The 27,972-nt window shown below is 36.0% G+C and overlaps 1 protein-coding gene across 1 annotated transcript; it reads right to left on the reverse strand.

Annotated features, from left to right (window-relative positions):
* Positions 1 to 314: 314 nt before the first annotated feature.
* LOC131543905 (uncharacterized) lies at positions 315 to 27,967 on the reverse strand. The gene is made up of 11 exons (XM_058781708.1): positions 27,931 to 27,967; positions 27,523 to 27,714; positions 20,744 to 21,026; positions 18,281 to 18,420; positions 17,921 to 18,009; positions 17,752 to 17,848; positions 14,002 to 14,281; positions 6,095 to 6,228; positions 605 to 693; positions 444 to 532; positions 315 to 339 (listed from the first exon to the last, which is right to left on the reverse strand). The coding sequence occupies exons 1-11, from the start codon at positions 27,965 to 27,967 to the stop codon at positions 315 to 317; spliced, it is 1,455 nt and encodes a 484-aa protein (XP_058637691.1).
* Positions 27,968 to 27,972: the final 5 nt, after the last annotated feature.

A 27,972-nucleotide genomic window follows, 5' to 3' on the forward strand; every position in this document is an offset into this window, starting at 1 on the left:
TAACAACTACCTTACTAACTATTAATAAGCAGCAAATTAGTAATTTATTGAGGGAAAAGTTGTAGTTAATAGTGAATTAGTGTTCCCGATTCTAAAGTGTTACCTCATTCTCATTTCATACCTCATTTATTTATTATATTTACTTATACTTATAAATTTATTAAAAATAAACATTTCCTTTTTCTTCATGATAATTCATGCATTAGAGGTTTGATAAAGGGTTGACAGCATAGTTGTGCATGTTGCATTAACTTTATGATGAATATAATATAATAAAACAAAAAAAAAAGATGGCAGTTACTCCTCAGAGAGGCTCAAGAAATCTGCTTCAGCAGCGATCTAGAAATGAAAATCAGAGAGATTAAGATGTTCCTCATCATTAAAGGATTATACAGTATTTCACACTAGATCGCTGCTTGTAAGAACAGACTCACCTTTTTCACGTTGATTTATGGATCATCACTTTTTCAGGGGTTTGAGACCAGCTCAGCGTCACATTAGTGATTCCTCTCACAGCCATCGCCGACTTCAACTGCAGTGAACAAAGCATTAGTATTATATCGATGAATCAATATGAGGTAAGAGACAAACATCACGTTCTCACCTCTTTCAGCACGATGTCCGTTACTGTCTGGTTGCTCAGATTTGTGGTGGAGTTAAACACTATCTTCATAAACGATCGCATAGAAATATCTAGGAAACACAATCATTATATTCACTTTGTTATTATCTAATATGAAAAGTGAAAATTAAAACGAACAACTGGGAAGAAGTAAATGTCCCAAAAACAAACAAACAAAAAAGTAAACATTAATTTTAGTAAACATCTGCCTACATTAAACATGAAAATACCACTAGACCAGTGCTGAGACATTTAAAGATGTTAAACATCTGATCAGTTATACCAAGGCAAGGCAAGTTTATTTATATAGCACATTTCATACACAGTGGTAATTCAAAGTGCTTTACATAAAAGGAAGTGAAAAAGTCATTTAAAAAAACAAAACAAGGAATTAAAAAATAATAATAATAAAAACAAGATCTAAAAATGTATTTAAAAAGAATTTAAAACAGTTAAGAATAGAAAGTGATTATACATAGTGCAATCAGTTCGGACGTAGCACAGTGCTCATTCAGCAAATGCACAGCTAAACAGATGAGTTTTGAGTCTGGATTTAAATGTGGCTAATATTTTTGCACATCTGATCTCTTCTGGAAACTGGTTCCAACTGCGGGCGGCATAATAGCTAAAAGCGGACTCCCCTTGTTTTGTGTGAACCCTTGGTATTTCTAGCTGACTCGATCCTAATGATCTGAGTGGTCTGGTTGGTTTATATTTAGTGAGCATATCTGCAATGTATTTAGGTCCTAGCCCATTGAGTGATTTGTAAATGAGTAAAAGTACTTTAAAATCAATCCTAAATGTAACTGGAAGCCAGTGTAAGGACCTGAGGACTGGTGTGATATGCTCAGATTTTCTGGTTCTAGTCAGAGTCCTGGCAGCAGCGTTCTGGATGAGCTGCAGCTGTCTAATGGTCTTCTTTGGAAGGAGACCATTACAATAATCCACCCTGCTGGTGATAAAGGCATGAACCAGTTTCTCCAAGTCTTGACTGGAAACAAAACAACTAATTCTTGCAATGTTTTTGAGATGATAGTATGCTGACTACTAAAACTAAGGTCTGTCTCCAGAAACACCCCAAGATTTTTGACTTGATTTTTAGTTGTTTGACCCCTAGAGTCAAGGTATGCATTCACCTTGAGAACTTCATCTTTGTTTCCAAATGCAATGACTTCAGTTTTCTTCTTGTTTAACTGAAGAAAGTTCTGGCACATCCAACAGTTTATTTCATCAATGCATTGGCAGAGGGAGTCAATGGGGCTATAGTCATTTGGAGATAAGGCTAGGTAAATCTGGGTATCATCAGCATAGCTGTAATAGGCAATTTGGTTCTTTCTCATTATTTGACTTAGTGGGAGCATATACAGGCTAAACAAGAGTGGTGCAAGAATTGAGTCTTGTGGGACTCCGCATTTCATGGACGTCCACTTAGACTTATGCTCTCCTATACTCACATAATAACCTCTCCCTTCTAAGTATGACCTGAACCATTTGAGTACCATCCCAGAAAGCCCAACCCAGTTTTCCAGTCTCTCTAGAAGTATGTCAACAGTGTCAAACGCAGCACTAAGATCTAGTAGTACCAGCACTGATATTTTGCCAGAATCAGATTTGAAGCAAATATCATTTATTATCTTAATAAGCGCTGTCTCTGTACTGTGATGCGCTCGGAAACCAGATTGAAAATTGTCCAGGTATCAATTTGAGTTTAAGTAGTTGTTCAGCTGATTAAAAACTACCTTTTCAATAATCTTACCTATGAAAGGAAGATTTGCTATTGGTCTATAGTTGCTCAACATTGTTTTATCAAGATTGCGCTTTGTCAGAAGGGGCTTAACAACTGCAGTTTTCAGGGAGTTTGGAAAAGTCCCAGAAAGAAGTGAGGCGTTCATCACTTCTAAGAGATCTGCTTTTTTGCTATCAATTGCTTCAAAAACAGACATAGTCATTTCTTTCTGAAATTGCGGTCAAATCTGTGTGACCTCTGCATAACTAGAAGATGTGCCAATCTCCTTTCTGATATTATTGATCTTCTCAGAAAAGAAGGAAGCAAACTCATTGCATTTGCTGTCGGAGAGCATTTCACTGGGAATTTGACTTGGGGGGTTTGTTAGTCTCTCAACAGTAGCAAAAAGAGTGTGAGTGTTGTTTAAGGGTGCTCTCACACCTGCCTCATTTAGTTCGGTTGAATCGTACTAGAGTTTGTTTTCCCTCTCGGTACGGTTCGTTTGGGCAGGTGAGAATGCAGCGAGTGCACACCAAAAGCGGACCAAACAAGCGTACCGAGACCCAGCTGAAGAGGTGGTCTCGGTCCGCTTCCAAACGAACTCTGGTACGGTTCGTTTAAGGTGTGAATATGAACCGGCCTTGATCCGATCCAATTGCAAAAAGCACGCTCAGAAAACACACAGCTCGCGCATATAGTGCTGTTGTTTGCATTTCAATCACTTGAATCACTCGTTTTCAAACCGCAATGCTTAAAAACGCATGCAAATTATGATTTTTCGTGACCATAGTGCCCACAGCAACGTGACACAAGTGCACTAAATAGGCTAAAGCTTGCCGCAAAGCCCCGGCAAAAGTTACAATGAATGTGTCTGGGGAAAATAGTAAGGAGATATTTGAATTATTTATTAATAAACTAGTGTTCTCTGAGTTAGTGTTACAAAGATGAAGTTAAAAATCTTGACTCGCCATCTCCTCATTGGACGCGCCTTTAGAAAGAAATGCATCTTTACGGATTATAATGAAAGAGTTTTTTTTTGGATATGATTTATTTCTTTTTGTAGAAATTCAAAGCTTTCTATAGATATATTCATAATGTCTGTAAGGAACATTCACTGAGTTACGGTTCATTTTTGATGGGAAACGCATCCTATTAGTTTTCTTTATTTTGGAAAAGCACGTTTTCTTGATATTGTGAGTGCACACAAATACAAATATACCCTTTACAGTTCCGAACGATGTATTATTATTACCTTTATGAGCAACAATTACGGCGTATTTGTATGATGTCCTGAAGCGCGCTTCAGCTTCCACTCTCCGCACAAACGATATGATATGCGCCTAACGCACATTTAGGTTAAATGTTTAAACTAACATTTTGATATGCTTTGAGTATTTCATATCTACAGATTTTATTTTTGGCAAGTCGTAATTACAACATTGTATGAAATTGTCACATATATGATGCTCATAAGTTTCTTCATATTGCGTTATCATCTCATGACAGCAAATCAGTAAAAATAAAAATTGCACTACGAAAGATCTCCATGATTAGCCTGTTTTTGCACTTCCTGTTTTTCCCTGCTTGAGAATTTCTGTCCAATGAAAGGATGACCTTAGCACACGTGGGGTTTTGTTTACAATTTCTAGTTCACTTGCAAAAAGGGTAGTGTGAAAGCGAACCGCACCAAAAAAAAAAAAAAAAAATGATATTTGGTCTGGACCAAAGCAAGTGAACTATCGGACTTTTCTGGTGTGAATACACCCTAAGTTACTGTTTATGAGGTTTGAGAAGAAGGTCTGTCTAGCTGTGGCTAGTTCCACATTGAAAGTATGAAGGCTGTCTTTATAGATGCTATAGTGAATTTCAAGTTTCATCTTCCTTCTGTTTCGTCTTTTCATACTCTGAACTGCTGTTCATTTTCTCCAAGATGATTTTTATCTGCCTTTCTTCTTTCTGACTTTTTCAGGAGCGATATCTTCAATAACATTCTTAACTTTTGAGTTAAATTAATCCAGGAGAAGATCAACAGAGTCTGCAGAAATGCTTGGTGTTAAAGATATAGCCTTCATAAATAGCGCACTAGTGTTCTCGTTAATGCATCTCTTTCTGACAGAGACAGATCTAGATTCAGTGGTAACAGAGATCGATATATCAAAGAAAATACAGAAGTGATCAGATAGTGCTACATCCTTAATAACAATGTATGAAATATTTAGACCTCTACTGATGAGTAAATCTAGAGTGTGTCCACTATTGTGTGTGGGTCCATGCACATTGTGAATCAGGTCAAACATTTATTTTGCAGTTTTGATTTCTGCATTACCTATGTGAATATTAAAACCCTCTGCAATAGTAAAACAGTCAAACTCTGAGGAAATCATTGATAACAGTTCTGTGAACTCTTCAACAAAGGCTGGAGAGTATTTTGGAGGCCTGTAAATAATGATAAACAGAATGCGTGGAGCACCTTTCAGCACAATACCTAGGTATTGAAAAGACAAATACTGACCAAATGACACTTGCTTGCATTGATAAACATCTTTAAATAGAGCAGCTACACCACCACCTCTCCTAACAGTCCTGCAGACACTTGTAAAATTAAAGTTAGGAGGGGCTGTTTCATTGAGGACTGTTGCACTGCAGCTGTCTTCTAGACATGTTTCATTTAGGAACATAAAATCCAGGTTGTTTGTGGTTATTAAATCATTGATCAGAAATAATTAATTTTTTAGGGACCGAATGTTTAAAAATGGTAACTTGATGGAATTATATTTTGTCTCTACAGCAATCTTAGATTGGTGCATTACAGGCCGCAGATTAGATGGGTCAGCCGTACGGCTTGAGAAGGCCTTAGACTTTCTATCACGTGCTAAAACAGAGATAGAGAAAGCTACAGGCACACTGGGTTCCTAAGGATGTGTCAACCATATGATGACTCTGAAGCTGATATGAAGTCCTGTGGTCACTCATATTCTGTCTAGGTGTGTGTGCCATCCAGGCCGAGTGGATTTGCACACACCACTGAAGGATGACGGAGGGAGAAACAGATATTGTCCTTTAGCACTCGTGCACCAAGTTTATTTGGGTGGAGGCCATCCAGTTTAAACAGCTGTCAATGGCCCCAGAAAAGATTGAAGTTGTCGATGAAGTTGACTCCTTTTATACTGCAGGTTCTTTGTAACCGTGTATTCAGCCCAAGCAGCCGTGAAAACATATTATTTCCCCTTGCTGGGAGTGGTCCACTGATGAACGACTGAACTTCAAGTCTTTGAAGTGTTTCAAAGTGCTCATTGAAATCCTTCTTAAGGAGCTCTGACTTCTCTTTCTGAATATAATTCTTCCCCACATGGATGATGATTCGATTTGCAATCTTGTGCTTCATCAGAATGTTGAATTAGTACATCAGTTAGTACCAATTTGTACATTGGCTTTGGAAACTCTAAAATAGGCTACTTCACATGAAATTTAAATAAACTAAATAAATAAATACAAAAAGTGTCAGAGTTTCCTAGTCGGAAATTGGCCATATAAGGCCTCTCTAAGACCGTTCATGTCCAATTTTCAACTAGGAAGCTCGTATTTACGATAATTCCGATAGCAAGAGAATGCAGCATAAGCATCTAAGCAGGAGCCATCACATAGAATCGTTTTATGATCTTGAGTCTTGAACACTCACACAAAACAATCATAGAAAACAGAAGAAAAAAAAAAAAAAATGGTTTGTCGGAGTAAAGTTTGGTCACCTGACTCGTACACTTCCACCTCACACAGAAAGAGGGCCTTTATGAATCTATGAATGAGGACGTATCGTCCTTCCCGATCAGAGCAGGAGTAGGTGACGCTGTTTGCTGCTGAATCACTGGAGATCACGGCACAGCTGCATAATGACACATACACAAAGAGAGAGAGAGAGAGCACACACACAGAGAGAGGTTGAACAAAGCTTTATTATAACATTAAATCCAAAATTCACAACATCATTACTGTTATTATTTTACTCAACAACAATTAAAATTAATTTAAAAATTAAAAACAAAACTCCATCATCAATGACACACAAAACCTCATTAATACCACAATTCCTAAAAAAAAAAAACATTCAACATTATTAATTCGTTTATAATATGTAAATTCCATTTTTATCCTTCCGCTTACCATACACTTCAACATTATTTCTGCATCTATTGAACCAAGTTCTAATTCTTTGATTTTCCTTGTTTTCCACATTGCAAGCCTTGCTGTACCAATTAAATAATTTAACAAACACACTTTTCCTCTGTCTACCACTTTGTATTTGAGTCCCCTAATAAAAACCTCATTGGAAAACTCCTAACCTCATTGGAAAACTCCTCACCAAAACCCCGAAACCAAGCATTAAGCAACCTAAAAAGACTTCCAAGTCTCACACATCTTAAAAACAAGTGTTCTACAGTTTCTTCAACCCTACAAAACCTACACTCCAAGCTTGTAACATTGACTTATAGAAGGAAGTGAGATTGTCCAGTCTCAACCCAACCATTTCCAGTAAAAACAAACGTTTATCTAGTCCAAAACTTTCAACCTTCTGCAGAAATGCACATGCCGTCTGTATCCACGATAATTCTTCTTGATAAAGCAGCTTCTGTACTGTTTGCAGTCTGAAAGAAGCAATTCGACTCTTCACATCCACCTGACCCTGACCTCCTTCATGTACTGGTAGATAGAGTACTGCAGCTCAAGTCCAGTGTTCACCCTACCTCCCCCATGTCAAACCTCCTGGAAGTATTGGAGGTCCAGTGTCTCTCCACCGGCCAATAATAAATCCCTCACTTTTCTCCCAATTAACTTCAGCTGAGGAAGTCATTTTGTATTGCCCAATACTTGCTTTTTAAATCCTTCACATCATTTTGTTCAGAAATACAAAGAGTTATATCATCAGCATAAGCAGACATACACACTTTAAAAGTTTCCTTAATACCTGAAACAAAAAAACACCAATATTTCTCCTTAACTTACATAACAAAGGTTCAAGTGCAAGACTATATAACTGCCCAGAAAGAGGACAACCCTGTCTAATACCTCTTGTGACTGTTACTGGGGCACTTATTCCACCACCAACCTTAATCAGCACTGATACATCAAAATATAACAATTTGACATATGAAATAAATTGATCACTGAATCCAAAACTCTTTAACACCTTTAAAAGATAATCATGATCCACCCTATCAAATGCTTTTTCTTGATCTATTGACAGGATACCCAAATCAGAATCATTTATACAACCATAATCAATCACATCTCTTAAAAAAAAAAAAAAGGTTCCATTATTGAACGCTTTGGTGTACAATATGTTTGATCTTTATGAATCAACATGTTTAAGCAATTTGTGAGCCTATTTGCAATAGATTTTGATAATATTTTACAAACCCGATTCCAAAAAAGTTGGGACACTGTTCAAATTGTGAATAAAAACAGAATGCAATGTGGAAGTTTCAAATTTCAATATTTTATTCAGAATACAACATAGATGACATATCAAATGTTTAAACTGAGAAAATGTATCATTTTAAGGGAAAAATAAGTTGATTTTAAATTTCATGGCATCAACACATCTCAAAAAAGTTGGGACAAGGCCATGTTTACCACTGTGTGGCATCCCCTCTTCTTTTTATAACAGTCTGAAAACGTCTGGGGACTGAGGAGACAAGTTGCTCAAGTTTAGGAATAGGAATGTTGTCCCATTCGTGTCTAATACAGGCTTCTAGTTGCTCAACTGTCTTAGGTATTCTTTGTCGCATCTTCCTCTTTATGATGCGCCAAATGTTTTCTATGGGTGAAAGATCTGGACTGCAGGCTGGCCATTTCAGTACCCGGATCCTTCTACGCAGCCATGATGCTGTAATTGATGCAGTATGTGGTCTGGCATTGTCATGTTGGAAAATGCAAGGTCTTCCCTGAAAGAGACGACGTCTGGATGGGAGCATATGTTGTTCTAGAACTTGGATATAGCTTTCAGCATTGATGGTGCCTTTCCAGATGTGTAAGCTGCCCATGCCACACGCACTCATGCAACCCCATACCATCAGAGATGCAGGCTTCTGAACTGAGCGCTGATAACAACTTGGGTTGTCCTTGTCCTCTTTAGTCCGGATGACATGGCGTCCCAGTTTTCCAAAAAGAACTTCAAATTTTGATTTGTCTGACCACAGAACAGTTTTCCACTTTGCCACAGTCCATTTTAAATGAGCCTTGGCCCAGAGAAAATGCCTGCTCTTCTGGATCATGTTTAGATATGGATTCTTTTTTGACCCATAGAGCTTTAGCCGGCAACGGCGAATGGCACGGTGGATTGTGTTCACCGACAATGTTTTCTGGAACTATTCCTGAGCCCGTGTTGTGATTTCCATTACAGTAGCATTCCTGTATGTGATGCAGTGCCATCTAAGGGCCCGAAGATCACGGGCATCCAGTATGGTTTTCCGGCCTTGACCCTTAGGCACAGAGATTGTTCCAGATTCTCTGAATCTTTGGATGATATTATGCACTGTAGATGATGATAATAACTTCAAACTCTTTGCAATTTTTCTCTGAGAAACTGCTTTCTGATATTGCTCCACTATTTTTCGCCACATCATTGGGGGAATTGGTCATCCTCTTCCCATCTTACTTCTGAGAGACACTGCCACTCTGAGAGGCTCTTTTTATACCCAATCATGTTGCCAATTGACCTAATAAGTTGCAAATTGGTCCTCCAGCTGTTCCTTATATGTACATTTAACTTTTCCGGCCTCTTATTGCTACCTGTCCCAACTTTTTTGGAATGTGTAGCTCTCATGAAATCCAAAATGAGCCAATATTTGGCATGACATTTCAAAATGTCTCACTTTCAACATCTGATATGTTATCTATATTCTATTGTGAATAAAATATAAGTTTATGAGATTTGTAAATTATTGCATTCCTTTTTTATTCACAATTTGTACAGTGTCCCAACTTTTTTGGAATCGGGTTTGTATAATCCAAATCTAATATATATATATATATATATATACAGTGTGTGCAGAATGATTAGTTGATAGTCTGGTCATATTTTTTTTCCAAGAACATTTTACCAATTCCAAACCACATCAATCTTAATAACTACTATTGATTTTGTATTTAATAATTTTTAAGTGATATATAATTGTCCATGAAGGCTGATAGTCAGAAACTTATTATTTCAGGTGTGCTGAATTATTAGACAGGTTTTCTTTTACAGATAAAATGAGCCAAAAAAGAGATTGAACTCAAGAATAAAAGTTAAAAAAATTATTAAATGCCCATGAGAAGGATGCAATACTAATGCAATAATAGAATTAGCAAAGTTAAGGCATGACCATTGGGCAGCGAAATGCTCATTGGGTCAGCAAGGTCAGAAAAAACAGGTTGAGAGGAAAAGACACGTTAACTGCAAAAGAATTAAGAATTAAGGTGAAGAATTAGTTGAGAAACCATCAGGAACCATTTAGTTTCCAGCACCATCATTTTCCATAACTGCAACCTTCCTGAAGTCTCCAGAATTACAAGGTGTCAGGTTCTCAGAGACTTTGCATGGGTAAAAAAATATTTAAATGGCCCTCACTTAATAAGAATAACATGCTGAAGTGTTGTGAAATACATGAAGACTGATTTTGTATAGGATTTATGGACAAATAAGTTGTGAGTGACTCTTGAAGGACCAGCATCACATCCTCTTGTACCACTGTTTGAAGAATTTATCTTCCAGAATCTGGCAGTAAGTTTTGGGAGCTCATTTTAGTTCATCTCCTATCCTGAAAAGTATGTCTTGCAGGATTGATTAAAAATGAGCTCCTAAACTGTGGTAGATCTTTGAGTAAATCCTTTGCACTATCAGGGTCACAATTCTCAGCACTGTACAACAAAGAAAAAAAAAAAGCAACCGTAAAATTTCCATTTGGACAACGAAGATGATGCATCTGTTTATATTGAACAGTCTTTTTTTCCAAGTTAAAGAAATATGCAGTTGGGGCATCCATGTCCTTAATGGAACAAAACCTTGACATTACAAGTGCCCCTTTCACTCGTTCTTGCAACGAAGTTCCAAGTTCTTTCCTCTTCTCATTTAACATTGTACCATTGCTCTGTACTCCTTTGTTATTTATCAAGTCCTCTTCCAAAATCCCAATTTCTTTGTGCAAAATTTGTTTAGTTCTTTTTACATTCATAAAGATCTAAGCAGAAACATTTTGACAAAACTCTTTCATTTGTACCTTGCCCACATCCCACCATTGACTAAGATTTTCAAAATCACTTTTTCTTTCTTTCCATTTCTCCTAAAACAACTTAAAACTATCACAAAAACAATTATCTTTTAACATTTATTCATTAAAATGCCAATAATACTTAGGTCTTGAAGTTTGCTTTATGTTAAAATCAAACATAATCAAATGATGATCAGAAAAACAATTTGGCAATATTGATGCACTCATTACTCTATGTTCCGCCATCTTACTTAAATAAAATCTATCCAGCCTAGCCCCACTAACCATATGCTCTGCTACTTTAATCCATGTATATTGTCTTACTCCTATATTCCTCCTTCTCCACAGATCTGTTAAATCATATTTCCCCATTATATTGGACAGTTATTCACTAGAGTGACTATGTGGTTCTTCACCATTTCTATCAATTAAAAAATGAATAGTATAATTCCAGTCCCTTCCTAACACTTACCAAATACAGGTGCATCTCAATAAATTAGAATGTCATGAAAAAGTTCATTTTTTCTTGTAAGTTATTTCAAAAAGTGAAACTTTCATATATTTTAGATTCATTGCATGTAAAGTAAAACAATTCAAAAGTTTTTTTTTTTTTTTTAATTTTGATCTCAAAATATTAGAATATTTACATTTGAGTTTCAATTAATGACCATCCCTACAGTATAAATTCCGGGTATCTCTTGTTCTTTGAAACCACAATAATGGAGAAGACTGCTGACTTGGCAATGATCCAGAAGACGAACATTGACGCCCTCCACAAAGAGGGTAAGTCACAGAGGGTCATTACTGAAAGGTGTGGCTGTTTACAGAGTGCTGTATCAAAGCATATTAAATGCAAAGTTGACTGGAAGGAAGAATTTGGGTAGGAAAAGGTGCACAAGCAACAGGGATGACTGCAAGCTTGAGAATACTGTCAAGCAAAGCTGATTAAAACACTTGTGAGAGCTTCACAAGGAGTGAACTGAAGCTGGAGTCAGTGCATCAAGAGTCACCATGCTCAGACATCTTCAGGAAAAGGAGACAACGTCAGAAGCGTGTTACCTGGGCTGTGGAGAAAAAGAACTGGACTGTTGCTCAGTGGTCCGAAGTCCTCTTTTCAGATGAAAGTAAATTTTGCATTTAATTTGAAAATCAAGGTCCCAGAGTCTGGAGGAAGAGTAGAGAGGCACAGAATTCATGTTGCTTGAAGTCCAGGCTAGTTATGCGTCGTTGGGGAATCCTGGAGTGTGACGTATGAGGGTAACCCCAGTATTACAGCACAGCGTCACACAAGCCATGATACAGAGTTACAGAAACTAAGCAACCGAAAGCAAAATATGTCTTCCTCAGATGTAATGTTAGTTCGGTACTCCAGCGTTGGGTAAAAGAGCATTATAATCTCATTTGTGGTAGAGAAAGCTGCTTGCATGTAGGCTACGGGAAACAGCGAAGATGTTGAAATAAACATACACACAATCAGCATTTCCACATGTTTATACTGGCCCCGATAATCAAAACTTCTACTTAGCGCTTGCTCCATTTCTGCAAATCAGTTTTTGTAAATGAATGACTTGATCCACATATGGCCTTCATCAACAGCCGCTTGAAATATTCACAGCTTAAATAAACAACTGTGTTAAATTTCAGGACCTGAAAATGCCAGCCCTGGAAATACAAGGCATTAAAATGCAAGCACTGTTAATTGCAATGCATCTTTTTTTCGATTTGTGGAATTCAGCATGCTTTATGTTTAAAAAATTATTGTCATTATTCTGCTTCCATACTTAAACTACTTCAGTCTGTGTGCATTGAATTTATTTAATACACGAGTTTCACAATTTGAGTTGAACTGCTGAAATAAATTAACTTTTCCACGGCATTCTAATTTATTGAGATGCACCTGTATTATCATCAGTTTTTTAAGCGCTTTATGTAATTGATCAAAATCTCTTATTCTTTCTAACCCATTATTTAGAGCATACACATTCACTAACACAAAGACATGTTCTCTATACTCTATTTTTAATAATAATACCCTTCCCTTTTCAATCTCTTCAGTATAAAATATTGACAGTCAAGCCTTTTTTAAATAATATGGCTACTCCAGCACTATTGTTTGTTCCATGACTTAATACCAGATTTTCTTCCCACCATCTATTCCACTCAGTTTCATTTTCATTATTTCTATGAGTTTCTTGTAAAAACATATTAACACGATTCAGATTTAAAAACTCTGGTACTACTGTCAATTTACCCCTATCTCTTCCTCTATTTATATTTAAATAACCCACTTTTAAGTTCTCCATGAAGAGGTTAAAATATAAAGTGGACAGAGACAGAAGGAAAAAATAAAACACATCATGAGAGTCACCCAGTGCATTTTAACCATTACTTTTTGAAGGGAAATGGTCCCTTATTTTTCCTCAGCTTCGTAACAAATTTCTTGAATCTAAATCTCTTCTGTTTGCTCAATACATCATAACTCACTGTACGCTGCAGTACTTTCACTGAAACAATACATTTTTCCACACCTGGGAAAAAAATATATATATTTCACCTCAACCGCTTTACCAAAACTTGTATCCAGAAAATCATTAATCTCATCCAAAGAATACATCTCTTCCATATTTTGAGACCTGATCTCAGAGATATCCGAAAGCATATCATCGTCCCTTATTCCTTCCTCTCCAACCACCTCAGTACAATTACATTACAGTACAGCTCTACATTAACTACTTCATTCATCTGAACAACCTCACTATCCTTGCATGTTTCTAATCCAAGACTTTCCCCGGTTTCTACAGTCTCATCAGGAATATTTTTTCCTTGTCCTACACTACTACACAATGCAACATCATTTCCATGACTCTCGTTTATTTCCTTATGAGTCGTCTACTCTCCATTAGATTCATTAACCACTAAATCAACAGTGGAATTCGGTGTAACACTAACACCAATACTGCCAGCCATATGTGGACATGCAGACCATTTATGTCCCACATCTCCACATTCAAAGCACTTTCAAAGTCTTATTTCACTTTTCACTTATAAAGTTCACTTACAAAATGTTACCATACGTGCAAATTTTCTCCTATAATATGCACTAAATTATTCTTTTGATCTGGTTGATCTGAATGAAATGACTTTAACTGAAAATTGAATGTTTAATCTTGTCATTTTACATTATTGACACACTATTTTCCTATTTTGATATTGTGAAGTTGCTTTGACACAACTTGTATTGTTAAAAGCGCTATATAAATAAAGGTGACTTGACTTGACTTGGTTCCATTATAGTTAGAGCTGAAAGCTTTGATAAACTTGGCCTTTTTGTAGCTAATCAAATGTAATCATGTACACACTTAACAAGCTTACATGAGAAATACTTGCTTGTACATGAGGAGCCTCACCTGGGACTGTAGTATCTTTCGTCCAGCAGAGAGTTTCCGAAGCGAATCTCAAAATCTTTCCTACTGTCTGGACAGCAGTCTTGTCTGTAAGTGACGACCACGATACTCACTCGATACGCAGCCTGGAGATCCAGCCTCCACCACGGTCTGGGCTCCATATGGGTTACGGCACAAGAACCAGAAGACATTGAGATATCCTTCCCACCATCGATGGCTCGGTCCGCGGACAGATCATCTAATACTGTCGACTGTGTAGCAGTTCCTCTTCGTGCCAGATTCTCTGGAAAAGGCAGTAAATTTGATGTGGAGGCAGTCAGATGTTTGAAATGGCTCATTTCACCCCACTGCATTGAATTTCCATTTCAAAATAGTTTTACCTTCCAGTGGAAAAGACCACAGCGATGATTGTCTAATGCTACAACCAATCCTAACCCCTAACCATAACCAAATAAATTGTCTGCAGGGTGAGGTTTGTGCTGAAGTGGATTGGGAAAAATATTTGGCGCCCCAACAGGTTTTTCATTCATACGGTGATATAATGAATGTAAGAACATTATATCAGAAGGTGATATAATGTTGCATTTTCTGCATAATTCTATGGATAGCAGACGGTGCCAAAAGTCTTTAAACAAAGCCTCTGATATTTTACTGTATCAAAACGCACTGTTTGTACACGTACAGCAGCCAATGAAATTGCTGTATTTGCACATGTGACCCGATGGTGTGTTAGTATGTACATGTACAAATATCAAATGTCATGTTTATTCATGAAGGATCTCATAATGGTACAATGGTAAGTTCCGCCCGCCTTCCATATTATTCTCCATTTTAAAACAAAAGTGTTTGATTCATTACTAAATAATTGCAAAAAAAAGAGGAGTACTACTAAAAGATATTGACACATCAGTGTGATAAAGAAACCTGTTTGTGCTTAACGCTAAAAAGAGTTGATGAAGGAATGTCCTATTGTTTGTAATTTGCTTCTAATTTTTATAACAAAAAGAAGTATAGTCCTTATAAAAAAGTATGTGTCAGGATTTGGTATGCTTTTTTTTTTTTTCTATTGTACAAAAGTCATACAATATGTTAAATGTGTGATCCTATAATTAGAATGATAGCAAAACTGGGACTGTTTAACTATCATTTTGGTACTTAATCTAACAAAACTGACAAAATTTGGGGACATCTGGGCTCGTCCTAATTTATAAAAATTATATAAATGAATTAAACACATGTTGTTTTTATTTTAAAATACAGAAAGTTTATTTAGATAACTGCTGCTAAGTAAATGTATAACATCTGTGCGTGATTGTGAAATTAAATAAATAAACAAATAAATAAATAAACAGGTGCATCAAAATGTTGCTCTACCTTTAGCGTCACCTGCCTGCACCTGAACGGAAAACAGCCCTGTCCAAAAGATATTTAATGACAGATCAATATAAGAAACAAACATATGTTAAAGGCAAATAAGCATTCAAATTATGTTAGATTTGTTTTGTAAAGCAGTCAATGCCAGATTCATGTGATGGATTATTCACTGATGGACAAAATGCAAAGCATATAAACTGAAATACTTTGTGAATGCAAACAGCGATTTTCCTATTTATAAAAAGGAAAAGGGGGAGAATATAAATGTTTGTAAAAATGACTGAATGAGTTTATTTTAAGTATGTAGTTTATAAAACTTTCATATCTTCAGCAAAATCATACAGTTCTGATGCTTTGAAATGCACGGTTTTGACGTTATTAATGAAAGTCTTACGTTACCCAACAATAACAGCCAGCACTGGAGGATACCCATCATCTTACAGACAAGGTCTAATCAAATATGGGGAAAAAAACAAAGATGTGAAATATGTCAGAGATTATGACAAATAAAGTGCTCTTTTAATGTCATGGAGCCTGAAGCTGAGAGGAACATTACTGTTCAATCTCAGCTTTAGAGTCTCCTGACAGTTTCAGTAATGACTGAGGGCCATTTGTTACTGTTTTACATGTCAGTTAAGTCGCAAGATAAACCATAGATTTTTATTTTAAACTGGTTAAAAACATGTAAAACGTTCTGCAATTCAAAACATGGGATAACAACAACGATCACGCTGTAGATTATTGACTTTGTTGTATTTTAAATTTAATTTAGGCGTTAAATAAAGGCATTTTTTATTTTATTTTATGGTTTTGACACTAATGTTTTGTAATCAATCACTGACTCAACTAATTAGGTAGCCAACATCTATTGTCATATTTATTTTATAATAAAATAACTGAACCGACCTGCTCTGTTGTGTGAAGTCCGTATTGATCTGGATCAGCAGCTTCTGTCAGCACGACGATGAAGTGATTTTATGGTCAGTTTGAAATCTGACTATGAATCCCAAAGATTTTCTTATTGTTTGTCTCACTGCGTGACGTCACACGACTGGAAAATGTGGGCTGGGTGTTAGATTGAGAGTTTCAGTTCTGAGAGACCAGATTCCACATCCGACACGGACTCATTTGTAAAGCTTTAACATTTGTCACGTTACCTGTTTGCACTTGAAATCAAGTAATGCAAGATAAAGTATTGAACAGTTAAATTAGAATAACGTATGACCAGCAGAAATGCTTCAGCCACAGTGTGAAGAACAGCTTCAGTAGTGACCGGGTTCGATGATTAATAGACATGACTTTTCTCTAATCATTCATCGCTTTTGTGTTTATGTGTTGAATCTGTTGAATCTTACAGTAACAAACACTCATTATTAAATACTTCCTCATTATTAGTTTGTAAGAGTGACAGAGAAATTGGTCCTGGGGGATTCAAAGAATCACAGACGGGTGAGATTATGGCAGATCATTTTTAATGTTGTCTTTGAAAAGCAGAATAAAACAAGTTTTTTTTTGCTTGTCCGCAGGTCACAGGATATTATACTAGATGCACTATTAACTCTAGATATTAAATTATGCTGAAACTGGAAAATCTTTAAAGTAAATGCTTTACATGACAACATGATAACAGCAGTTAATGTAGCAGATAGAAATATAATAAAAATACATATCTATTAACTGAAAAAGTTTAGATGGACTTGGACTACTCAATTTTCATTGTATGCATTACAATGCAAATTTGTAACTCTTCACAGCATAATTTTAGGCTATATAGCATAAATATAGTTCATAATCTGGTCAAATAAAATAACATCATTGCAAAGAAAGCAAACCACTTCTAATCATAAAATATTAAGCACATTAATAATGGAAAACTCAGAAAGCCCTAAAAATAATATTACATTATTTAAGCACTATTTAACCATCTGATGCATGAAGAATTTTATCCCTAAAATAAAATGCATCAATTTGGGATGAAAAAAAGTTTAAGGCTTTTATATTTACTTGTTTGAACTTTTATTTATACAAATTTTTAATTAAAATAATTCTTAAAATGTTAAAAATCTTTTCTCTTTTATTTACCTTCACGATTCAGGTATCAAATACTTATTTTAAATAAAACATATTTTTCTTCATGATGTATCAGAGGGTTAATAAAACCGCATGTTCGCAGTAACTGAGATGAATATATAATGAATCTAACATGATGAAAATGAAACTGATGATGGGTGTTTCTCCTCAGAGAAGCTCCAGAGATCTGCTTCAGCAGGGATCTAGAAATGAAAATCACAGAGCTTGCAGATGTTCCTCATCATTTTGCCATTTTATAGCATTTCTCCTAGATTCACACTAGATCGCTGCTTGTAAGAACAGACTCACCTTTTGCACGTTGATTATGGATCATCACTTTTTCAGGGGTTTGAGACCAGCTCAGCGTCACATTAGTGATTCCTCTCACAGCCATCGCCGACTTCAACTGCAATGAACAAAGCATTAGTATTATATCGATGAATCAATATGAGGTAAGAGACAAACATCACGTTCTCACCTCTTTCAGCAAGTTGTCCGATACTGTCTGTTCGCTCAGATCTGCGGTGGAGTTAAACACTATCTTCATAAACAATTGTTTAGAAGAATCTTGGAAACACAATAATAATATTCAATTTGTTATTATCGTTTACAAAAAGTAAAATTAAATTTACTTTGCACAGACAAGCAGATGCGGACAGGTGCATACTGAGTTTGGTCTATTAATAGGCCTATCACTGTTTTAATGCATGAAGCCACGTTTTTCACATTTCATGATTATGAGTCTCGAACTCTCACAGGTACATCTGCACAGAAATCAATCATAGAAAACAGAGACATACAAACCAATGAATGGTTTATTGGAGTTAAGTGTGATCACCTGTCTCATATACTTCAACCTCACACACTGAGATCCACGTCCACCAATCATTATAGAAGACGTTTACGTATCGTCCCTCCCAATCAGAGCAGAAGTAGATGACTCTGTTGGCCGCTGCATCACTCGAGATCACGGCACAGCTACACACATCAAATCAATATGATCACCTTTCTTTTCCTTGACATTATTTCCATTACAAAAGTAATGTGTTCAGTTATATTTAGGCCATTTATATGCTTCTTTAAAGCTTGTAATTATCCCCCCCCCCCTAAATTATTTTGTAATTCTTTTAATTTTCTGCATAGTTTCAAATGGGGAAATATGACCTGAAAGGCTTATTCATTGTTTTAACTTTAAAAAGCAACTAAACAACTGTCATTTTGTAAGTTTGTGTCTGTATAAGTCATCTTCTTCATCATGTGGTCTACATCTGTATTATGGTGGTTATTTTATCGAACATATTTTTTTTAGATTTCGTAAACATCTTTATGTATTTGTTAATACATTTTTATAAATATTAAACTATTTTTGTTATAACATCAAAATATATTTTATATGGGGAAAAAAAGCTTAATGTCTATATTTAATGTAAAAAAATACATTAAACTGAATGATCTACATTTCAACCTTAATTCTACCTTAAAAGCATTTTTCCTTTTTTTTTTTTTTACTGATGTAAAAAATCATGTAGGCTATCAAAGGGATATGCCAGCATATATATACAGTGGTGTGAAAAAGGTAAACACAAGTAAACACAACATGCAGTTTTTAAATGAAGTTTTTTTATTATGAAGGGAAAACAAAATCCAAACCCACATGGCCTTGTTTGAAAAAGTGCTTGCCCCCTAAACCTAATAACTGGTTGTGCCACCCTTTGCAGCAACAACTGCAATCAAGCGTTTGCGATAACTGGCAATGAGTCTTTCACATCGCTGTGGAGGAATTTTGGCCCACTCTTCTTTGCAGAATTATTTTAATTCAGCCACATTGGAGGGTTTTCCAGCATGAATGGACTGTTTAAGGTCATGCCACAGCATCTCAATTGCATTTAAGTCCAGACTTTGATTTGGCCGCTCCAAAACCTTAATTTTGTTTTTCTTGAGACATTCAGAGGTGGACTTGCTGCTGTGTTTGGAATCATTGTCCTGCTGCATAACCCAAGTGCACTTGAGCTTGAGGTCACAAACTGATGGCTGGACATTTTCCTTCAGGATTTTCTGATAGAGTGCAGAATTCATGGTTCCATCAATTATGGAAAGTCATCCAGGTTCTGAAGCTGCAAAGCAGCCTCAGACCATCACACTACCACCACCATGTTTGACTGGTATGATGTTCTTTTTATGAAATGCTGTGTTGGTTTTACGCCAGATGTAACGGGACACACACCTTCCAAAAAGTTCAACTTTTGTCGCATCAGTCCACAGAATATTTGCCCAAAAGTCTTGGGGATAATCAAGATATTTTTTGGCAAATGTGAGACGAGCCTTTGTGTTATTTTTGGTCAGCAATGGCTTTTGCCTTGGAACTCTCCCATGGATGCTGTTTTTGCCCAGTCTCTTTCTTATTGTTGAATCATGAACACTGACCTTAATTGAGGCAAGTGAGGCCTGCAGTTCTTTAGATGTTGTTCTGGGTTCTTTTATGACCTCCTGGATGAGTCGTCTTTGTGCTCTTGGAGTAATTTTGGTAGGCCGGCCACTCCTGGGAAGGTTCACCACTGTTCCAAGTTTTCTCCATTTGTGGATAATGGCTCTGACCATGGTTTGCTGGAGTCCCAAAGCCTTAGAAATGACTTTATAACCCTTTCCAGACTGATATGTAAACTATTTTCTTTCTCATCTGTTTATGAATTTCTTAAGATCGCGGAATGATGTGTTGCTCTTTAAACATGCTTCACTTTGTCAGACAGGTTATATTTAAGTGATTCCTTGATTCAACAGGTCTGGCAGTAATCAGGCCTGGGCTTGGCTAGTGAAATTTAACTCAGCTTTCTAAAATAATGTGGTTAATCACAGTTCTTTCATGATTTAATAGGAGGGGGCAATTCATTTTTCACATAGGGCCAGGTAGGTTTGGACAGCTTTTTTCCCTTAATAAATGAAATCATCATTTAAAAACTGCATTTTGTATTTACTTGCATTATCTTTGTGTAATATTAAAATTAGTTTGATGATCTGAATCTTTTAAGTGTGACATATGCAAAAAATAAAAAAAATCAGGAAGGGGGCAAACACTTTTTCACACCACTGTATATATATATATATATATATATATTACAGAAAATCAAATAACTCACTATCTCCCACACAGTTTTTCTCTCATGGTAATATGCATTTATTTATGCTTTTGCAATTTGACTTGATTAACTTGAGCTCAAAGCAGTGATAAGCTTGGTCATTTTGGTAGCTAATCTAATGTCATAATGCATTTGCCAATACACCAAACTCATCTGAAGCGTCTCACCTGGGATTGTTGTTTCCATTGTTCTGCAGAGAGTTTCCAAATTTAACCTGGATATTTTTCATTTTTCCTGGAAAGCTGTCATCTCTGTAGACGACCACTATGTTCACTTGATACACAGATACCTGGAGATCCAGCCTCCACCACGGATGGCTTTCCCAGTTGGTTGTGGCACAAGAACTAGATGATATAGAGGAATCCTTGCCACCATCGATGGCTCGCTCCGCGGACTGTAAAGAATAGCGTGTTGAAGACTGTGTGGCAGTTCCCTTTTGTGCCAGATTCTCTGAAAAAGGCAAGTTAATTTGATAAGGAGCAAGACAGGGGTTTGAAGTGACTCCTTTAATCGAATTTCCATTTAAAATGAGCTTTAAATGACAATGTTAAATGTGCATATACTATGCACCTGTCCCTACAGGTTTTCGCACAATCGTGGGATGCAACGCAAAATCAACCTAATGTCCCATTTTCTGTGACCCTGCGTAATTTTAATTTTAACCCATACTTGGTAATTTCACTGTTCAATAAATACAAAAAGCACAAAGGTTATTGACACATTAGCATAGGCGAGAATTTGTGTTTCTGTAGGTGGGTGCCCACCCTCCATATAACAACCGCTTGGGACAAAAATGCCCCTGCACAATTAAACTAAATCTATGATGGCTGTCGTAAATAAAGGGAAGATTAGTGGAAAGTGTTCATTGCGGCATTCAATTTAGATCTGCTCAGTAATGCATTGTGTTTCTTTTTACATGTTTTTCAGCGTTGATCATTATAATCAATCACACACTATTCTGTTGAGCTTATGAATACAATAGCCAATCAGAGGCATTCAGATCAGATTTAGTTCAGCTACACTCTCGACAATTCATCATAAACTCATCATAAACAACAAAGTTGTCATGAATCCGGCCTATGAACTTCCGTTCACTCACCGAGAGGTCACTCGCTCACCACGTTGACTCTTGCACTACACTACTGTTGTACGTTACCCTCAGACTACAATTCCCATCATCCATTGCACTGACGACACACACAGTTGATTGCACTGATCACACAGCTTACTTAAGCCATGGACGTCCTTTCACAGATTGCCAAGTATTGATCTGCGTATAGCTCTCTTCTAGCGCTGATTGAAGACCACGCCTGTTTATTTAATTACTCATCTGTCTTTCCCTCAAGATACCTGTTTGACATGGATATGTATAGATGCCACATTCGACCGCTCTAGATACGTTGACACGTCCGCCATTTTGGAACGTAAACTTGACATCATTCACCATAACAATCAATGAATATTCAAAGATATACATGCATATAACTTGCTGTTGTAGACACACATAGTCAACTTGCGCTCGAGGGTTCGCAGACGTTCCAAAAATGGCAGATGGCTTACGTATCATGGCCAGTAGAAACAGTCGCTAATGAGGCATCTACGTATATATCTATGGTTATCACCCTAAATAAAAAGCAGAAATGTTTTGACTGACGGAAAGTGAAGACATTAAACACATTATTGTGACAATGCAGTAAACGGTTTATCTGTGTTTTACAAGTTATCTCCAGGTAATAAATAAAGTATAATAATAATGCAGTGCTAATCGAAATAGCATTTATCACACTATAGAAACTATTCTGTCGCCTTCTGTGATAAAAATGTTATATAAACAAATATAAAAATTGTAATTTGGAAAATATAACAAAAATATTATAGAATACAAATTATTGGTTATAATTAATATAAAATTGATTGGTTTTTGGAAAAAAATATGGCACTACCATTTTTTGTACACTAGAGGGGGCACGCGTTTATATATCTTGCCTGTGAGAAACATGTTCAGTTGAATATTATTTAAGAGTGCAATATAATTAAATTAATGGTACATTTTAATATTTTGTTTGTGTACCCCAGTTTGAGAACCACTGGCCACTACCTTTGAATATGGAAAATATGTAATTTAAATGATAATTATTATTACTGTATTTGTTTTGTTTGTTTGTTTGTTTGTTTGTTTGTTTGTTTGTTTGTTTGTTTACAAATCACAAAATTCTAGGGGGGAAAAATAATAATAATTTTGCCCAAAACAAACTAAACAGCTGCATCAAAGTTACTCTACCTTTAGTGGCACCTGTCTGCTGCTGAACAGAAAACAGCCCTGTGCAAAAGAAATTTTAATGACAGATCAACATAAGAAACAAACATATCTTAAAGGCAAATTAGCATCCAAATGATGTTTGATTTGCTTTGTAAAGCAGTCAATGCCAGATTCATGTGATGAATTATTTGCTGATGCACAAAAGCCTAAATACAAGTACATAAACTGAAATACTTGATGAATGGAAACAGCTATTTTTTTTTATTATTATTAAAAAGCAAAGATAAATGTGTTTATAAAATGATTGAATTTAATTGTATTTATAATGATATAAACTATTTTAACTATGGTTTATAAAACTTTTAAATTTTCAGTAACATTATTTCTGTAGCATCATACATCTGATGATTTCCGAGTTACATTGTTTTTACTTAATGAAAGTCTTACGTTACCCAGTAATAACAGCCAGCACTGGATGATCCCCATTATCTCTGTATGTTGGTGGGTGGGGTGGGGGTTATATATGAAAAGATTACAAAATGTATGTAAGTGTACTATGAAATGTATTGTACATTTAAATAAAATTTATTGAAATTAAATTATTAAAAGTTTCTTAATGTTTACAAAAAGTGTGTTATTAGTATAGTTTTATTAATAAAAGCATTTTAAGGTTTTGTTTTGACACTCAAATGTTTTGTAATCAATAGCTTTTTTCACTAATTATATCTGTTGTCATATTTATTTTAGAACAGAATAACTGAACTGACCTGTCCTGTTGTGTGAAGTCCGTGTGATCTGGATGAGCAGCTCCTGTCAGCACAATGATGAAGTGATTCTACTGTCAGTTTGAAATCTGGTGATGAACCCCCAAAGATGACTGATTTTCTTACTGTTTGTCACACTGTGTGACGTCACACGGCAGGGAAATGTGGATTAAGAGGCGATTGAGATTTTCAGATCGAAGAGACCAGATTCCAAATCAAACATGGACCGGTTTCTTTTACCGGACAGATATAATAAAATAAAATGAAATTGAAGTTCAGAATTTGCTATTATTCTTGTTTAAATACTCTGAATTACAAATATATACTGAAATAAAACTAAACTTTCTATGTAAATGGCTTTCTGAGTTTTGCATGTTAAATAGTTTAGGAAAATTTGTAAAGCTTTAACATATTTTTTCCATTTGCATGTGCAGAAATGAGTCGCGTTACCTGTTTGTGCTTCAAATCAAGCATTTGAACGCAAGATAAAATATAGCTGCAAGCAGCAATTAAGGGGCCAAGCACAAAGAAAGAACAATGAGTCATGAAAGCATGGCTAATGTTAATGTGTTCGTAAAGTACAGCATTTTAAGATCAAATTAAAAATGGCCTTACAATCTTCCTGGATATTCTTACTTTTTTATATTTAAGGTTGAGAAGTGCAATGTGCATATATGGAGTACTGTGGAACTGTAACCTGGACAATCATCCACTGATGGACTGTGTGAATCTTTCGCAGACACGTGGAGCAGTGTCATTAATTTATAACAAACAGTTTAATCTTGGCTCCGGTGCACTTCCCATCACTACAATATGGGAAAAGGAACTGGCCCCCTATAACCTTAACTGGGACTGGATATGGGAAAGTATTCAGAATCAGAATCAGAATGAGCTTTTATTGCCAGGTATGTTTATGCATACAAGGAATTTGTTTTTGTGACAGTAGCTTCCGCAGTGCAACAGAATGACAGCGACAGAACAAAAAACACAGATAATAAGAAGAAGAATTAAAAAAAATAGAACAAGTAGATAAGGAATAACAATATACAAATTGGCAATTGTATGTACAGGAATATTACAATAGACAGTTTTGTATGTACACAGGTATATTATGTGCAAACTGAGACTAAGTATGCGTGTTAGATAAATAAGTGTATAAATAGTGTGTGTTCCATAATTATTGTCAGGTGTTCATGAGATGGATTGCCTGAGGGAAGAAACTGTTCCTGGCCATTCCTACGATGTCCAAGAATCCTGCCCATCAACTTATGCCTATGCAACATTGTATGTGTTACATAGAATGAAGCGCTTGCCAACTCCTTTTTGTACACTGTGTAATTCAAATACTGTGGGAACCCATACGCACATATTCTTGGTCCACATATTAGTACATTTTGGGTTAAGCAATTTTTCTAATTATATCAGAATTGTGACAGGGTTATTCCTAAACATTCCAATATATTCCAATTTGTTGACCGATGATTCTGATCTTAATTTGAACGCTTATCAGCATAGAATATTTCACACAGCACTTACTGCAGCCAAGAAGGTAATCTTTCAAATTTGGCATGAACCCACATTCCTGGCTGACAAAATGTGGCTCATAGAACTAAAATAAATATTGCGCTGTTAGGACGTTCAACAGCAAGGATTAGCAGGGCTAAACCAAGAACAATTAAGGCTTGGTCAGAATTTATTGACAAACTTTCTTATTTAATAACTTGAAAGACCAAATACATTGAAAGATAAATAGATGGTATTCCAGGTGTGTATAGATGTGGTATGTCACTCATATATACAGTTGTGCTCATAAATTTGCATGCCCCTTACAGAATATGCAAAATGTTAATAATTTTAACAACATACTAGGGATCATGAAAATCGTATGTTATTGTTTATTTAATATGGTCCTGAATAAGCTATTTCACATAACAGATGTTTATATATTCTCCACAAGACAAAATAATAACTGAATTTATAATAATGGTTTACATACCCTTGAATCTTAATACTGTGTGTTGTTTCCTGGATTATCCACGACTGTCTTTCTGTTTTGTGATAGCTGTTCATGAGTCCCTTATTGGTCCTGAACAGTTCAACTGCCTGCTGTTCTTCAGACAAATCCTTCAGCCCCTGCAAATTCTTTGGTTTTCTAACATTTTCTGAATATTTGAACCCTTTTTGAGATCCATCTTTTCACATGGAGGACAATTTGGGGACTCATTGCGCATCAGTAAATGTCACTCAGGGCGGGTCTGAGGTTGCTATGTTTAATGTTGAGACTGCCCTCTATCTGTGTGCCAAATTTCATAAGTTTCCTGAAAGTGGTTCTATGGGCTGCCTTAGACTCAAGAGCGAAAGAAGCAGCAGCAGAAGAAGATAAAAACAAAACAAAAAAAAAAAACTAATGGATACATTAGGTGCCTACAAGGATATAAATATTGGGCAACTCAGTTATAAAATACAGGAATATCAGAACTATAGGAAAGCAGAATATAAATGCTAACAAATGACCAGCAGTAACACACAGTGTGAAGAACATATTCACACTGTGGGTTCGATAGACCTGACTTTTCTCTGGGCATTCAGGGCTTTTGTGGTTTTGTGTTGAATCAGTTGAAAAGATCAATCTTAGGACATGTTTTACAGTAACAAACACAGATTAATAAATAGTTCCTCATTATTAGTTTGAGAGGTTACTGAAAAATTTGTCCTAGGAAATTCAAAGAAACACAGGCTGGGTGAGATTATGCCAGATCACATTTAATGTCTTTGAAAAGCAGAATAAAACATAAGTCTTTTTCCATCTCCTCATGTCACATCCAAGGATATTATACTAGACACACTATTAAAGGGTTAGTTCACTCAAAATTGAAAATTCTATTATTAATTACTCACCCTCATGTCATTACAAACCTGTAAGACTTTCGTTCATCTTTGGAACACAAATGAAAATATTTTTGATGAAATCCAAAAGCTTTCTGACCCTCCATAGTCAACAATGTAACTGAAATGTTCTCAGGCCCAGAAACGTAGTAAGGACATCGTTAAAATAGTCCATGTGACATCAGTGGTTCAACCGTAATTGTATGAAGCTACGAGAAGTCTTTTCGTGCACAAAGAAAACAAAAATAACAAATGAACTTTTCTGGGCCTGGGAACATTTCATTTGCATTGCTGTCTATGGAGGGTCAGAAAGCTCTCGCATTTCCTTTTACATTAAATCATTTTACATGTAATATCTTATATAGGATTTTCATAGTATGAACTGATTGTAATAAATGGTTTCACAATATCAACATGCCATTACAGTGTGTTCAAGGTATCAATGGTAAAATAGATTTTTTTCAAATAACATCATTGCATACACTGCTGAAAAGAAAAAAAAAAAAATGAAAAAAGTAACCCAACCACCTTAAGCTGGTTTAAGATGTCTTATTTTGACCTCAAAGGATTTATCTCAGCAAAAGAGTGCAGCATTATACAAATGTTTCCCCAAAGCCGAATATTAGTCTTACACATAAACAATCTCATGGCAATCAATAATTATTTTATATTTTGGCAAATTAGTAGCTAGCTAATTCATACAATCCCAATGGACACTCTACTTTTCCTTCTATTGTCTTCCATTTTTCCTATGTGAGAGAAAATGCAAGCGTCTGTGAATTTCTCTGAGTTCCAAAGTTAAAGTTTTGGTGAACTCACTGCAAGTTTTATACAACACAAAACCATTGTTGGTGCCCAACAAAATATGCAAATACATCACATTTACACACAGGCGGAACAGAAGAACGGCTTTTGAGCGTTGCATGTCTGATCATCCCACAGTCTGCTATCTCGTAACTGTTGTGCCACACATTCTCCCGATCCATCCGGCTGACCAGAATTCCAGTTTCTGAATGAAGACGTGCTGTTATCGGACCAGATGAAATCGTCTTTGAATAGGCCGATGTAGCGAAATGTCCTGCAGGTATCAGCTGCTGGATCTGACGGTTCTCCTCCTCGTTCCTCACGCTGACCAGCTCTGTGTGATGCTGTCTGCAGTAAGTCTGAGCGTTTCTCCAGGACCTCAGCTCATTAACAAAAACGTATTTGTGTTTATTATCTCCCTGACCTAGAAGATTAAAAAGAATCAGAATGAAGACTTCTTCAAAGCCAGATATCGTTATCGATATTGTTGAGCCTCATCAAATGTCTTGGATTGATTCACGGAGTAGATGATTTTCTGTGATAAAGCATGTGGACCTTGAAAAATAATTTTTTAATGGGTTATACGGAAAAAATACACCTGCTAATTATTCTGTTTTAGTTCAAATGTGCATATACTCACAGATGACGAACAGAACGAAAACTATTCTCAGCTTCATTACTA

Source organism: Onychostoma macrolepis, chromosome 07 (assembly GCF_012432095.1).
Source record: "Onychostoma macrolepis isolate SWU-2019 chromosome 07, ASM1243209v1, whole genome shotgun sequence".
Lineage (NCBI taxonomy): Eukaryota > Metazoa > Chordata > Actinopteri > Cypriniformes > Cyprinidae > Onychostoma > Onychostoma macrolepis.